The 15,637-nt window shown below is 44.0% G+C and overlaps 1 protein-coding gene across 1 annotated transcript in view; it reads left to right on the top strand.

Annotated features, from left to right (window-relative positions):
* Positions 1-4,398: 4,398 nt before the first annotated feature.
* LOC139384896 (ATP-binding cassette sub-family C member 12-like) overlaps positions 4,399-15,637 on the top strand; it is a 110,553-nt gene continuing 99,314 nt past the window's right edge. Inside the window, exons 1-2 of the mRNA XM_071129796.1 lie at positions 4,399-4,533; positions 7,907-7,962. Coding sequence (XP_070985897.1) covers positions 7,912-7,962 — 51 coding nt within the window. The 5' untranslated portion in view covers positions 4,399-4,533; positions 7,907-7,911. The remainder of the gene's footprint in view (positions 4,534-7,906; positions 7,963-15,637) is intronic.

Genomic DNA, 15,637 nt, shown 5'->3' with positions numbered 1-15,637 from the left:
TCTAAGTATCTCCCTCTATAACCTATTGGTGTTGACTCTACGTATCTCCCTCTATAACCTATTGGTGTTGACTCTACGTATCTCCCTCTATAACCTATTGGTGTTGACTCTACATATCTCCCTCTATAACCTATTGGTGTTGACTCTACATATCTCCCTCTATAACCTATTGGTGTCAGAGTGGTGTTGACTCTACGTATCTCCCTCTATAACCTATTGGTGTTGACTCTACGTATCTCACTCTATAACCTATTGATGTCAGAGTGGTGTTGACTCTACGTATCTCCCTCTATAACCTATTGATGTCAGAGTGGTGTGTATAGGTGGCAGGTAAGTCCCTCTATAACCTATTGATGTCAGAGTGGTGTGTGTAGGTGGCAGGGAAGTCCCTCTATACCCTATTGATGTCAGAGTGGTGATGACTCTACATATCTCCTCTATAACCTATTGATGTCAGAGTGGTGTTGACTCTACGTATCTCCCTCTATAACCTATTGGCGTTGACTCTACGTATCTCCCTCTATAACCTATTGATGTCAGAGTGGTGTTGACTCTACGTATCTCCCTCTATAACCTATTGATGTCAGAGTGGTGTTGACTCTACGTATCTCACTCTATAACCTATTGGTGTTGACTCTACGTATCTCCCTCTATAACCTATTGGTGTTGACTCTACGTATCTCCCTCTATAACCTATTGATGTCAGAGTGGTGTGTGTAGGTGGCAGGGAAGTCGCTCTATACCCTATTGATGTCAGAGTGGTGTTGACTCTTCATATCTCCCTCTATAACCTATTGATGTCAGAGTGGTGTTGACTCTACGTATCTCCCTCTATAACCTATTGGCGTTGACTCTTCATATCTCCCTCTATAACCTATTGATGTCAGAGTGGTGTTGACACTACGTATCTCCCTCTATAACCTATTGATGTCAGAGTGGTGTTGACTCTACGTATCTCCCTCTATAACCTATTGGCGTTGACTCTACGTATCTCCCTCTATAACCTATTGATGTCAGAGTGGTGTTGACTCTACGTATCTCCCTCTATAACCTATTGATGTCAGAGTGGTGTTGACTCTACGTATCTCCCTCTATAACCTATTGATGTCAGAGTGGTGTTGACTCTACGTATCTCACTCTATAACCTATTGGTGTTGACTCTACGTATCTCCCTCTATAACCTATTGGCGTTGACTCTACGTATCTCCCTCTATAACCTATTGATGTCAGAGTGGTGTTGACTCTACGTATCTCCCTCTATAACCTATTGATGTCAGAGTGGTGTTGACTCTACGTATCTCACTCTATAACCTATTGGTGTTGACTCTACGTATCTCCCTCTATAACCTATTGGTGTTGACTCTACGTATCTCCCTCTATAACCTATTGATGTCAGAGTGGTGTGTATAGGTGGCAGGTAAGTCCCTCTATAACCTATTGATGTCAGAGTGGTGTGTATAGGTGGCAGGGAAGTCCCTCCAAAACCTGTTGATGTCAGAGTGGTGTTGACTCTACGTATCTCCCTCTATAACCTGTTGATGTCAGAGTGGTGTTGACTCTACGTATCTCCCTCTATAACCTATTGATGTCAGAGCGGTGTGTATAGGTGGCAGGTAAGTCCCTCTATAACCTATTGATGTCAGAGTGGTGTGTGTAGGTGGCAGGGAAGTCCCTCTATAACCTATTGATGTCAGAGTGGTGTGTATAGGTGGCAGGGAAGTCCCTCTATAACCTATTGATGTCAGAGTGGTGTTGACTCTACGTATCTCACTCTATAACCTATTGATGTCAGAGTGGTGTTGACTACGTATCTCCCTCTATAACCTATTGGTGTCAGAGTGGTGTTGACTCTACATATCTCACTCTATAACCTATTGGTGTTGACTCTACGTATCTCACTCTATAACCTATTGGTGTCGACTCTACGTATCTCCCTCTATAACCTATTGATGTCAGAGTGGTGTTGACTCTACATATCTCACTCTATAAACTATTGATGTCAGAGTGGTGTTGACTCTAAGTATCTCCCTCTATAACCTATTGGTGTTGACTCTACGTATCTCCCTCTATAACCTATTGTTGTCAGAGTGGTGTTGACTCTACGTATCTCCCTCTATAACCTATTGGTGTTGACTCTACGTATCTCCCTCTATAACCTATTGATGTCAGAGTGGTGTTGACTCTACATATCTCACTCTATAAACTATTGATGTCAGAGTGGTGTTGACTGTAAGTATCTCCCTCTATAACCTATTGGTGTTGACTCTACGTATCTCCTTTTATAACCTATTGGTGTTGACTCTACGTATCTCCCTCTATAACCTATTGGTGTTGACTCTACATATCTCCCTCTATAACCTATTGGTGTTGACTCTACATATCTCCCTCTATAACCTATTGGTGTCAGAGTGGTGTTGACTCTACGTATCTCCCTCTATAACCTATTGGTGTTGACTCTACGTATCTCACTCTATAACCTATTGATGTCAGAGTGGTGTTGACTCTACGTATCTCCCTCTATAACCTATTGATGTCAGAGTGGTGTGTGTAGGTGGCAGGGAAGTCCCTCTATACCCTATTGATGTCAGAGTGGTGTTGACTCTACGTATCTCCCTCTATAACCTAATGGCGTTGACTCTACGTATCTCCCTCTATAACCTATTGATGTCAGAGTGGTGTTGACTCTACGTATCTCCCTCTATAACCTATTGGTGTTGACTCTACGTATCTCCCTCTATAACCTATTGATGTCAGAGTGGTGTTGACTCTACGTATCTCCCTCTATAACCTATTGGTGTTGACTCTACGTATCTGCCTCTATAACCTATTGGTGTTGACTCTACGTATCTCCCTCTATAACCTATTGGTGTCAGAGTGGTGTTGACTCTACGTATCTCCCTCTATAACCTATTGGTGTTGACTCTACGTATCTCCCTCTATAACCTATTGGCGTTGACTCTACGTATCTCCCTCTATAACCTATTGATGTCAGAGTGGTGTGGTGCCTTTCTATATATTCACTATTTTTAACCTGGGCCCTGGCCAGCCTGTTCCCTATATATAGTGCACTATTTTTAACCTGGGTCCTGGGCAGCCTGTTCCCTATATATAGTGCACTATTTTTTATCCTGGGCCCTGGGTAGCCTGTTCCCTATATATTGTGCACTATTTTTAACCTGGGCCCTGGGCAGCCTGTTCCCTATATATAGTGCACTATGGACTATGTCTGGAATAGGTGCATTGTGAACCATTTAAATCCGTGGTATGTGAGTCTGTGATGGGCACAAGCCAGATGGGACACGTTAGAGAGGCCTGACAACTATCCTATAGTCGTGGAACCGTCAATTATGGACGATAACCTTGCCGTGAATTAAAACATAAAAAATTGACCTAATAATTACATTACAATTATTGTAATACATTTATTTTAGGGAGTGTTGGGGGGGGGGGGGGGTACATATAGTTTACTCAATAGCAATTTTTCATTTTTAATGTTGGTGGTCATTTTACAAGCAGAACAGCAGAGTCGGAGTTCGAATTCCAGAAGTTCCAAGGTGTCAAAACCATTCGCTTTTTTTGAGCCAAGTGTGTCAACAAAGCTGTGTTATATTCATTAGGTCTGTCCTAGCTGTAATTCATTAGGTATATGTCCTAGCTATAATTCATTACGTATGTGTTCTGGCTATAATTCATTAGGTATGTGTCCTAGCTATAATTCATTACGTATGTGTCCTAGCTATAATTCATTAGGTATGTGTCCTAGCTATAATTCATTAGGTATGTGTCCTAGCTATAAATCATTAGGTATGTGTCCTAGCTATAATTCATTAGGTATGTGTCCTAGCTATAATTCATTAGGTATGTGTCCTAGCTATAATTCATTACGTATGTGTCCTAGCTATAATTCATTAGGTATGTGTCCTAGCTATAATTCATTAGGTATGTGTCCTAGCTATAATTCATTACGTATGTGTCCTAGCTATAATTCATTAGGTATGTGTCCTAGCTATAATTCATTAGGTATGTGTCCTAGCTATAATTCATTAGGTATGTGTCCTAGCTATAATTCATTACGTATGTGTCCTAGCTATAATTCATTAGGTATGTGTCCTAGCTATAATTCATTAGGTATGTGTCCTAGCTATAATTCATTGGGTATGTGTCCTAGCTATAATTCATTAGGTATGTGTCCTAGCTATAATTCATTAGGTATGTGTCCTAGCTATAATTCATTAGGTATGTGTCCTAGCTATAATTCATTAGGTATGTGTCCTAGCTACTATTATTACAATATCAATGTCCATTTTGCATGACAAGGAGTCATCACCCCAAATGTCATAATCGTCACAGCCCTACGACAAAGACCTGTGCACAAGCTAACCTTTGAGTCGCCATCAAGTTCAGTGATAGGCACGGGACTGTCTATCCTAGAGCACAGGAGCCAAGGTTTCCTCATATAGAAGCATTAGGATTTAAGTTTCAGTGGCTACAACTCTACAAACCGCTCTCTCTTTTCCTCTCTCTACAGCCAAGGTATTGTTCTTTTAGTTCTTCTCATGTTCTTCAAAGCTAAGACAATGTTATGAGGAGGTCTCCCTCCCCCTCCTCTGATCAAAGCTAAACCAGGACAGTGTGACACTGACTGATTAATCCTACCAAGCTAAACACAGTCCACGGGTGATGATGTTAGATCTGATTTGTGGTTGTATTTGCTAGTCTGTGACTGGATTCTTCACACACACACACACGGTAATACTATTATATTGTTTATTGTGACTTGGTAACGTTTTTGTTGTTGTTGTTGTTTTAAAATAAGTTGTAAAAGAAAAGCACAGAAGGAAATGACTAGTGGAACATTTTAAACTTTATTTTATTTGTAGCTTGTTTTTAAATGTTATCCATGAAAGGAAGTTAGTTCACTTGTCATGACAGTGTGTGTTTTTGTCACAGTTGAATGGTTTTTAGTTGAAGTGTTTTATGGGAAATCAGGCCGTTGTACATAGATCGATGTCTGTGTAGCACGCTGTTGTCACTCTTATGAACACATCACAGGTTAGATAATGTTTCCACTGTGTCAACATAACTGGACGGACTTTACTGCTTAACGACAGACTGACTTTACTGCTTAACGACAGACTGACTTTACTGCTTAACGACAGACTGACTTTACTGCTTAACGACAGACTGACTTTACTGCTTAACGACAGACTGACTTTACTGCTTAACGACAGACTGACTTTACTGCTTAACGACAGACTGACTTTACTGCTTAACGACAGACTGACTTTACTGCTAACGACAGACTGACTTTACTGCTTAACGACAGACTGACTTTACTGCTAACGACAGACTGACTTTACTGCTAACAACAGACTGACTTTACTGCTAACAACAGACTGACTTTACTGCTAACAACAGACTGACTTTACTGCTAACGACAGACTGACTTTACTGGTAACGACAGACTGACTTTACTGGTAACGACAGACTGACTTTACTGGTAACAACAGACTGACTTTACTGCTAACGACAGACTGACTTTACTGCTAACAACAAACTGACTTTACTGCTAACGACAGACTGACTTTACTGCTAACGACAGACTGACTTTACTGCTAACAACAGACTGACTTTACTGCTAACAGACTGACTTTACTGCTAACGACAGACTGACTTTACTGCTAACGACAGACTGACTTTACTGCTAACGACAGACTGACTTTGCTGCTAACGACAGACTGACTTTGCTGCTAACGACAGACTGACTTTACTGCTAACAACAGACTGACTTTACTGCTAACAACAGACTGACTTTACTGCTAACAACAGACTGACTTTACTGCTAACAACAGACTGACTTTACTGCTAACAACAGACTGACTTTACTGCTAACAACAGACTGACTTTACTGCTAACGAGAGACTGACTTTACTGCTAACGACAGACTGACTTTACTGCAATTGACAGACTGACTTTACTGCTAACGACAGACTGACTTTACTGCTAACGACAGACTGACTTTACTGCAATTGACAGACTGACTTTACTGCTAACAACAGACTGATGTGGTTGGTAGAGATGTTATTTCTGTCTGTATTCTCCATAGCAGGACTCTCCAACCCCTGGTCCTAGAGAGAGATACCCTCGTGTCCAGGAACAGGGTTGGAGAGCCCTGTTCCATACCATGGTCCTAGGGAGAGATACCCTCGTGTCCAGGAACAGGGTTGGAGAGCCCTGTTCCATACCATGGTCCTAGGGAGAGATACCCTCGTGTCCAGGAACAGGGTTGGAGAGCCCTGTTCCATACCATGGTCCTAGGGAGAGATACCCTCGTGTCCAGGAACAGGGTTGGAGAGCCCTGTTCCATACCATGGTCCTAGGGAGAGATACCCTCGTGTCCAGGAACAGGGTTGGAGAGCCCTGCTCCATACCATGGTCCTAGAGAGAGATACCCTCGTGTCCAGGAACAGGGTTGGAGAGCCCTGTTCCATACCATGGTCCTAGGGAGAGATACCCTTGTGTCCAGGAACAGGGTTGGAGAGCCCTGCTCCATACCGTGGTCATTGAAGTAGGAGGAACTGTTTGGTGGTGTTGTTTTTTTTGCAATTTGATGTTTAAAAAAAAGAAGAAGATTTTTGAGGCCATGTTTAACAGTGAGGGCATCAGAGGAGGAGACAGGGAAGTGGGAGAAACATCTGGAAGGGATGACACAGGGATTGAACTCACTGGTGGGGGGTAACACGTAACATGTCATGGGAGTGTTACCTCTGGTGGGGGGTAACATGTCATGGGAGTGTTACCTCTGGTGGGGGGGGGGGGGGTAACATGTCATGGGATTGTTACCTCTGGTGGGGGGTAACATGTCATGGGAGTGTTACCTCTGGTGGGGGGTAACATGTCATGGGAGTGTTACCTCTGGTGAGGGGGTAACATGTCATGGGAGTGTTACCTCTGGTGGGGGGTAACATGTCATGGGAGTGTTACCTCTGGTGGGGGGGTAACATGTCATGGGAGTGTTACCTCTGGTGGGGGGTAACTTGTAACATGTCATGGGAGTGTTACCTCTGGTGGGGGGGTAACATGTCATGGGAGTGTTACCTCTGGTGGGGGGGTAACATGTAACATGTCATGGGAGTGTTACCTCTGGTGGGGGTGTAACATGTCATGGGAGTGTTAACTCTGGTGGGGGGGGGGGGGGGGTAACATGTAACATGTCATGGGAGTGTTACCTCTGGTGGGGGGTAACATGTCATGGGAGTGTTACCTCTGGTGGGGGGGTAACATGTCATGGGAGTGTTACCTCTGGTGGGGGGGTAACATGTAACATGTCATGGGAGTGTTACCTCTGGTGGGGGGTAACTTGTCATGGGAGTGTTACCTCTGGTGGGGGGGTAACATGTCATGGGAGTGTTACCTCTGGTGGGGGGTAACATGTCATGGGAGTGTTACCTCTGGTGGGGGGGTAACATGTCATGGGAGTGTTACCTCTGGTGGGGGGGGGGGGGGGGGGTAATATATAGCATGTCATGGGATTGTCACCTCTGGTGGGGGGGGGGGGTAATATATTACATGTCATGGGAGTGTTACCTCTGGTGGGGGGTTAACATGTCATGGGAGTGTTACCTCTGGTGGAGGGGTAACATGTCATGGGAGTGTTACCTCTGGTGGGGGGGGGGGTAATATATAACATGTCATGGGATTCACCTCTGGTGGGGGGGGTAATATATTACATGTCATGGGAGTGTTACCTCTGGTAGGGGGTAACATGTCATGGGAGTGTTACCTCTGGTGGGGGGGGGGGGGGGGGGGGGGTAACATGTCCTGGGAGTGTCACCTCTGGTGGCTCTGTACAGCCTTTTGATTTCAGGGTTGTTTTCTGTCTATTCTTTTATCCCTCAAACAGAAGACACAATGAATGTTTACCAAACACAAGAGAAGGAGATCATTTCAGGGCTGTCTTACGTAAGTACATTTAATCTCCTTCTCCACCTCCTCTCTCCCTCTCTCTCTTTCTTTCTCTCTCTATCCCCCTCTCTCTCTCTCTCTCTCGCTCTCTCTTTCTTTCTACCTCTCTCTTTTTCTCTCTCCTTTTTCTCTCTCTCTCTCTCTCTCGCTCTCTCTTTCTTTCTACCTCTCTCTCTTGCTCTATTTCTCTCTCTCTCTCTCTCTCTCTCTCTCTCTCTCTCTCCCTCTCTCTCGCTCTCGCTCTCTCTCTCTCTCTCTTTCTCCCCCTCTCTCTTTCTGTCTGTCTGTCTCTCTCTCCCTCTCTCTTTCTCTCTCTCTCTCTCTCTCTCTCTCTCTATCTCTCTTTCAAAGTGCTTTATTGTCATGGGAAACATGTGTTAACATTGCCAAAGCAAGTGAAGTAGATAATAAACAAAAGTGAAATAAACAATAAAAATGAACAGTAAACATTACAGTCACATGTTTCAAAGTAATAGACCCATTTCAATGGTCATATCGTGGTTATGTACAGGGTTATAGTGATGTGCAAATAGTTAAAGTACAAAAGGGAAAAATAAAAATAAATATCCAAATAAATTAGTAAAAATCCAAATAACTTCCCAGATCTTCATTGTAAAGGGATTTAAACACTGTTTTCCACGCTTGTTCAATGAACCATAAACAATGAATGAACATGCAGCTGTGGAACGGTCGTCAAGACACTAACAGCTTACAGACGGTAGGCAATTAAGGTCACACTCGGCTACGCATGCCTCTCCCTAACGTCAATATGCCTTGTCCATTGCTGTTATGGTTAGTAATCATTGCCTTATTTCACTGTAGAGCCTCTTGCTCAATATACCTTAGCTAACCCTTTAGTTCCACCTCCCACACATGCGGTGACATCGCCTGGTTTAAATTATGTTTCTAGAGACAATATCTCTCTCATCATCACTCAATACCTAGGTTTACCTCCACTGTATTCACGTCCTACCATACCTTTGTCTGTACATTATGCCTTGAATCTATTCTATCGCTCCCAGAAACCTGCTTCATTTACTCTCTGTTCCGAACGTACTAGACGACCAGTTCTTTTAGCCTTTAGCCGTACCCTTATCCTACTCCTCCTCTGTTCCTCTGGCGATGTAGAGGTTAATCCAGGTCCTGCAGCCCCTAGCTCCACTCCCATTCCCCAGGTGCTCTCATTTGTTGACTTCTGTAACCGTAAAAGCCTTGGTTTCATGCATGTTAACATTAGAAGCCTACTCCCTAAGTTTGTTTTACTCACTGCTTTAGCACACTCTGCCAACCCGGATGTCTTAGCCGTGTCTGAATCCTGACTTAAGAAATTAACCAAAAACCCTGAAATTTCCATCCCTAACTATAACATTTTCCGACAAGATAGAACTGCCAAAGGGGGTGGAGTTGCAATCTACTGCAGAGATAACAGTTCTGTCATGCTTTCCAGGTCTGTACCCAAACAATTCAAGTTTCTACTTTCAAAAATCCACCTTTCCAGAAACAAGACTCTCACCGTTTCCGCTTGCTATAGACAACTTTCTGCCCCCAGCTGTGCCCTGGACACCATATGTGAATTGATTGCCCAAAATCTATCTTCAATCTCACACAAATTATCAATGAACCTACCAGGTACAACACCAAATCTGTAAACACGGGCACCCTCACATATATCATCCTAACCAATTTGCCATCCAAATACACCTCTGCTGTCTTCAACCAAGATCTCCGTGATCACTGCCTCATTGCCTGCATCCGTAATGGGTCTACGGTCAAATGACCACCCCTCATCACTGTCAAACGCTCCCTAAAATACTTCAGCGAGCAGGCCTTTCTATTCAACCTGGCCCGGGTATCCTGGAAGGATATTGACCTCATTCCATCAGTAGAGGATGCCTGGTTATTCTTTAAAAGTGCTTTCCTCACCATCTTAAACCTCTTACTTCTACCCCCTCCTTTTTCGAAAATTCTGTTAAAAATCGCGCAACTTTTCAGCGTCCTGCTACTCATGCCAGGAAAATAGTATATGCATATGATTAGTATGTGTGGATAGAAAACACTCTGAAGTTCATAAAACTGGTTAAATCACGGCTGTGACTATAACAGATCGTGTGTTTCGTTGAAAAACGCAAGAAAAACTGCTCTCTGAAAGCTAAAAATAATTTCCATAAGTCACTTCCACGAGTTGTTAAAAGAGAACAGAATTTAATATCGACCTGCCTGAAATTCATACAAATTCCACACGATGGCGCCATTGTCCTCATTTTCAATTGAATTAATTGTTGGAAAATCCATCTATCTGACCTCCATTTTCCCAGTCTTCACCCGGATGCAGTTGATGAAGACATTAGAAGCCATTGATTTGCAAGCGAAGACCTATTGAAAATACATCGCCCTGTAATCATTTTGATAGATTATAAACGTTTACTAATACCTAAAGTTGGATTACAAAAGGATTTCGAAGTGTTTTGTGAAAGTTTATCGTCGACTTTTTTAATTAAAAAAAATTACGCAGCGTTTAAAAACGATGTTTTTTTCTGAATGACACAGCTTCCATACAAAGCTATTTTGGGTATATATGGACCGATTTAAATGAAAAAAAGACCCAATAGTGATGTTTATGGGGCATATAGGAGTGCCAAGAAAGAAGCTCGTCAAAGGTAATGAATGTTTTATATTTTATTTCTGCGTTTTGGGTAGCGCCGGCTACCGCAAAATCTGTTGTTTACGTGTCGTGCTGGCATTTTGGGGGGTGCATGCTATCAGATAATAGCTTCTCATGCTTTCGCCGAAAAGCATTTTAAAAATCTGACTTGCTGGCTAGGTTCACAACGAGTGTAGCTTTAATTCAATACCCTGCTTGTGAATTTTGATCAAAGATTGAGTTGTAACGAGTACATTTAGCATTTAGCGTAGCGCATTTGCATTTCCAGGGGCATACTTGAGACGTCTGCGTCTCAAGTATGGTCAAGAAGTTAAATAAGCATGCCCCATTCAAAAAATTTAGAAACAGGAACAGATATAGCCCTTGGGTCTCCCCCAGACCTGACTACACTTAACCAACACAAAAACATCCTGTGTCGTACTGCATTAGTATCGAACAGCCCCCGTGATATGCAACTTTTCAGGGAAGTTAGGAACCAATATACACAGGCAGTTACAAAAGCCTAGGCTAGCTTTTTCAAACAGAAACTTGCATCCTGTAGCACGAACTCAAAAAAGTTCTGGGACACTGAAGTCCATGAATAAGAGCACCTCCTCCCAGCTACCCACTGCTCTGAGGCTAGGAAACACTGTCACCACCAATAAATCTACGATAATTGAGAATTTAAATAAGCATTTCTCTATGGCTGGCCATGCTTTCCACCTGGCTACCCCTACCCCGGTCTACAGCCCTGCACCCCCCACAGCAACTCGCCCAAGCCTCCCCACTTCTCCTTCACCCAAATCCAGATAGCTGATGTTCTGAAAGAGCTGCAAAATCTGGACCCCTACAAATCAGCCGGGCTAGACAATCTGGACCCTCTCTTTCTAAAATGATCTACGGAAATTGTTGCAACCCCTATTACTAGCCTGTTCAACCTCTCTTTCGTATCGTCTGAGATTCCCAAAGATTGGAAAGCTGCTGCAGTCATCCCCCTCTTCAAAGGGGGAGACACTCTAGACCCAAACTGTTATATACCTATATCTATCCTACCCTGCCTTTCTAAGGTCTTTGAAAGCCAAGTTAACAAACAGATTACTGACTATTTCGAATCCCACCGTACCTTCTCCGCTATGCAATCTGGTTTCAGAGCTGGTCATGGGTGCACCTCAGCCACGCTCAAGGTCCTAAACGATATCATAACCGCCATCGATAAGAGACAATACTGTGCAGCCGTATTCATTCTTACTCTGTCAATCACCACATTCTTATCGGCAGACTCAACAACCTTGGTTTCTCAAATGACTGTCTCGCCTGGTTCACCAGCTACTTCTCAGATAGAGTTCAGTGTGTCAAATCATAGGGCCTGTTGTCCAGACCTCTGGCAGTCTCTGTGGAGGTGCCACAGGGTTTAAGCCTCGGGCCGACACTCTTCTCTGTATACATCAATGATGTTGCTCTGGCTGCTGGTGATTCTCTGATCCACCTCTACGCAGACGACACCATTCTGTATACTTCTGGCCCCTCTTTGGACACTGTGTTAACTAACCTCTAGACGAGCTTCAAATCTCCTTCCGTGGCCTTCAACGGCTCTTAAATGCAAGTAAAACTAAAGGCATGCTGTTCAACCGATCGCTGCCTGCACCTGCCCGCCTGTCCAGCATCACTGCTCTGGACGGTTCTGACTTAGAATATGTGTACAACTACAAATACCTAGGAGTCTGGTTAGACTGTAAACTCTCCTTCCAGACTCACATTAAGCATCTCCCAATCCAAAATGAAATCTAGAGTCGGCTTCCTATATCGCAACAAAGCACTCCTATGGACTATTATTACAGAGGACAACAAAGCCGAGCTCTTCCATGGAAGAACTGCCTCCTCATTCTTAGCGCTTGGCTTTTATACAGTGGCTGGTGATGCTGTGGTCTTGGTGTAGGTGTGTGGAGTGGGTTCTCTTGGTGCAGGTCCTTCTGGGGGGGGGGTCTTTGCAGGTCTGGGAGGGTGTCTCGCTGGTCTGGGCCGCACAGTCCAGGGAAATGCTTGCATTCACCCACTGTATGGTAGCAGGGTGGATGTAACCACTGGTGCGTTGGGGGAAAGTAGAAGAAGCTTGTTCAATCAGTCCCTTTCCTGCTGGGCCCTCAGGTCGTTTGTTCCCGTGTGAATTATGGTGTGACTGGGGGACCCTAGTCTGTCCTCTGACAACAGCTCCAGGGCATGTCTAGTGTTTGTCCTCTGACAACAGCTCCAGGGCCTAGTGTTTGTCCTCTGACAACAGCTCCAGGACCTAGTGTTTGTCCTCTGACAACACCTCCAGGACCTAGTGTTTGTCCTCTGACAACAGCTCTAGGGCATGTCTAGTGTTTGTCCTCTGACAACAGCTCCAGGACATGCATAGTGTTTGTCCTCTGACAACAGCTCCAGGACCTAGTGTTTGTCCTCTGACAACAGCTCCAGGACATGTTCAGTGTTTGTCCTCTGACAACAGCTCAAGGACCTAGTGTTTGTCCTCTGACAACAGCTCCAGGACCTAGTGTTTGTCCTCTGACAACAGCTCCAGGGCATGCCTAGTGTTTGTCCTCTGACAACAGCTCCAGGACTTGTGTTTGTCCTCTGACAACAGCTCCAGGGCATGCCTAGTGTTTGTCCTCTGACAACAGCTCCAGGACTTGTGTTTGTCCTCTGACAACAGCTCCAGGGCATGCCTAGTGTCTGTACTCTGACAAGAGCTCCAGGACATGTCTAGTGTTTGTCCTCTGACAACAGCTCAAGGACCTAGTGTTTGTCCTCTGACAACAGCTCCAGGACCTAGTGTTTGTCCTCTGACAACAGCTCCAGGGCATGCCTAGTGTTTGTCCTCTGACAACAGCTCCAGGACTTGTGTTTGTCCTCTGACAACAGCTCCAGGGCATGCCTAGTGTTTGTCCTCTGACAACAGCTCCAGGACTTGTGTTTGTCCTCTGACAACAGCTCCAGGGCATGCCTAGTGTCTGTACTCTGACAACAGCTCCAGGACATGTCTAGTGTTTGTCCTCTGACAACATCTCCAGGACATGTCTAGTGTTTGTCCTCTGACAACAGCTCCAGGGCCTAGTGTTTGTCCTCTAACAACAGCTCCAGGGCATGCCTAGTGTCTGTACTCTGACAACAGCTCCAGGACATGTCTAGTGTTTGTCCTCTGACAACAGCTCCAGGACTTGTGTTTGTCCTCTGACAACAGCTCCAGGGCATGCCTAGTGTCTGTACTCTGACAACAGCTCCAGGACATGTCTAGTGTTTGTCCTCTGACAACATCTCCAGGACATGTCTAGTGTTTGTCCTCTAACAACAGCTCCAGGGCCTAGTGTTTGTCCTCTAACAACAGCTCCAGGGCCTAGTGTTTGTCCTCTGACAACAGCTCCAGGACCTAGTGTTTGTCCTCTGACAACAGCTCCAGGACCTAGTGTGGTCTCTCTCTCTCTCTCTCTATCACTCTCTCTCTCTCTGCCATCTTGTTTCCCTGTGGTCTCTCTCTCTCTCTCTGCCATCTTGTTTCCCTGTGGTCTTTCTCTCTCTCTCTGCCATCTTGTTTCCCTGTGGTCTCTCTCTCTCTCTCTCTCTCTCTGCCATCTTGTTTCCCTGTGGTCTTTCTCTCTCTCTCTCTCTCTCTCTCAATTCAATTCAATTTCAATTCAAGGGCTTTATTGGCATGGGAAACATGTGTTAACATTGCCAAAGCAAGTGAGGTAGACAACATACAAAGTGAATATAGAAAGTGAAAAACAACAAAAATTAACAGTAAACATTACACATACAGAGGTTTCAAAACAGTAAAGACATTACAAATGTCATATTATATATATATATACAGTGTTTTAACAATGTACAAATGGTTAAAGGACACAAGATAAAATAAATAAGCATAAATATGGGTTGTATTTACAATGGTGTTTGTTCTTCACTGGTTGCCCTTTTCTCGTGGCAACAGGTCACAAATCTTGCTGCTGTGATGGCACACTGTGGTATTTCACGCAGTTGATATGGGAGTTTATCAAAATTGGATTTGTTTTCGAATTCTTTGTGGATCTGTGTAATCTGAGGGAAATATGTCTCTCTAATATGGTCATACATTGGGCAGGAGGTTAGGAAGTGCAGCTCAGTTTCCACCTCATTTTGTGGGCAGTGAGCACATAGCCTGTCTTCTCTTGAGAGCCATGTCTGCCTACGGCGGCCTTTCTCAATAGCAAGGCTATGCTCACTGAGTCTGTACATAGTCAAAGCTTTCCTTAATTTTGGGTCAGTCACAGTGGTCAGGTATTCTGCCGCTGTGTACTCTCTGTGAAGGGCCAAATAGCATTCTAGTTTGCTCTGTTTTTTTGTTAATTCTTTCCAATGTGTTAAGTAATTATCTTTTTGTTTTCTCATGATTTGGTTGGGTCTAATTGTGCTGTTGTCCTGGGGCTCTGTGGGGTGTGTTTGTGTTTGTGAACAGAGCCCCAGGACCAGCTTGCTTAGGGGACTCTTCTCCAGGTTCATCTCTCTGTAGGTGATGGCTTTGTTATGGAAGGTTTGGGAATCGCTTCCTTTTAGGTGGTTGTAGAATTTAACGTCTCTTTTCTGGATTTTGATAATTAGTGGGTATCGGCCTAATTCTGCTCTGCATGCATTATTTGGTGTTCTACGTTGTACACGGAGGATATTTTTGCAGAATTCTGCATGCAGAGTCTCAATTTGGTGTTTGTCCCATATTGTAAAGTCTTGGTTGGTGAGCTGGACCCCAGATCTCACAACCATAAAGGGCAATGGGCTCTATGACTGATTCAAGTATTTTTAGCCAAATCCTAATTGGTATGTTGAAATTTATGTTTCTTTTGATGGCATAGAATGCCCTTCTTGCCTTGTCTCTCAGATCGTTCACAGCTTTGTAGAAGTTACCTGTGGCGCTGATGTTTAGGCCAAGGTATGTATAGTTTTTTGTGTGCTCTAGGGCAACGGTGTCTAGATGGAATTTGAATTTGTGGTCCTGGCGACTGGACCTTTTTTGGAACACCA

Source organism: Oncorhynchus clarkii, chromosome 26 (genome assembly GCF_045791955.1).
Source record: "Oncorhynchus clarkii lewisi isolate Uvic-CL-2024 chromosome 26, UVic_Ocla_1.0, whole genome shotgun sequence".
Classification (NCBI taxonomy): domain Eukaryota; kingdom Metazoa; phylum Chordata; class Actinopteri; order Salmoniformes; family Salmonidae; genus Oncorhynchus; species Oncorhynchus clarkii.
The sequence above is the reverse complement of the archived record's forward strand: the minus strand, read 5'-3'. Positions and strand labels throughout refer to the sequence as shown.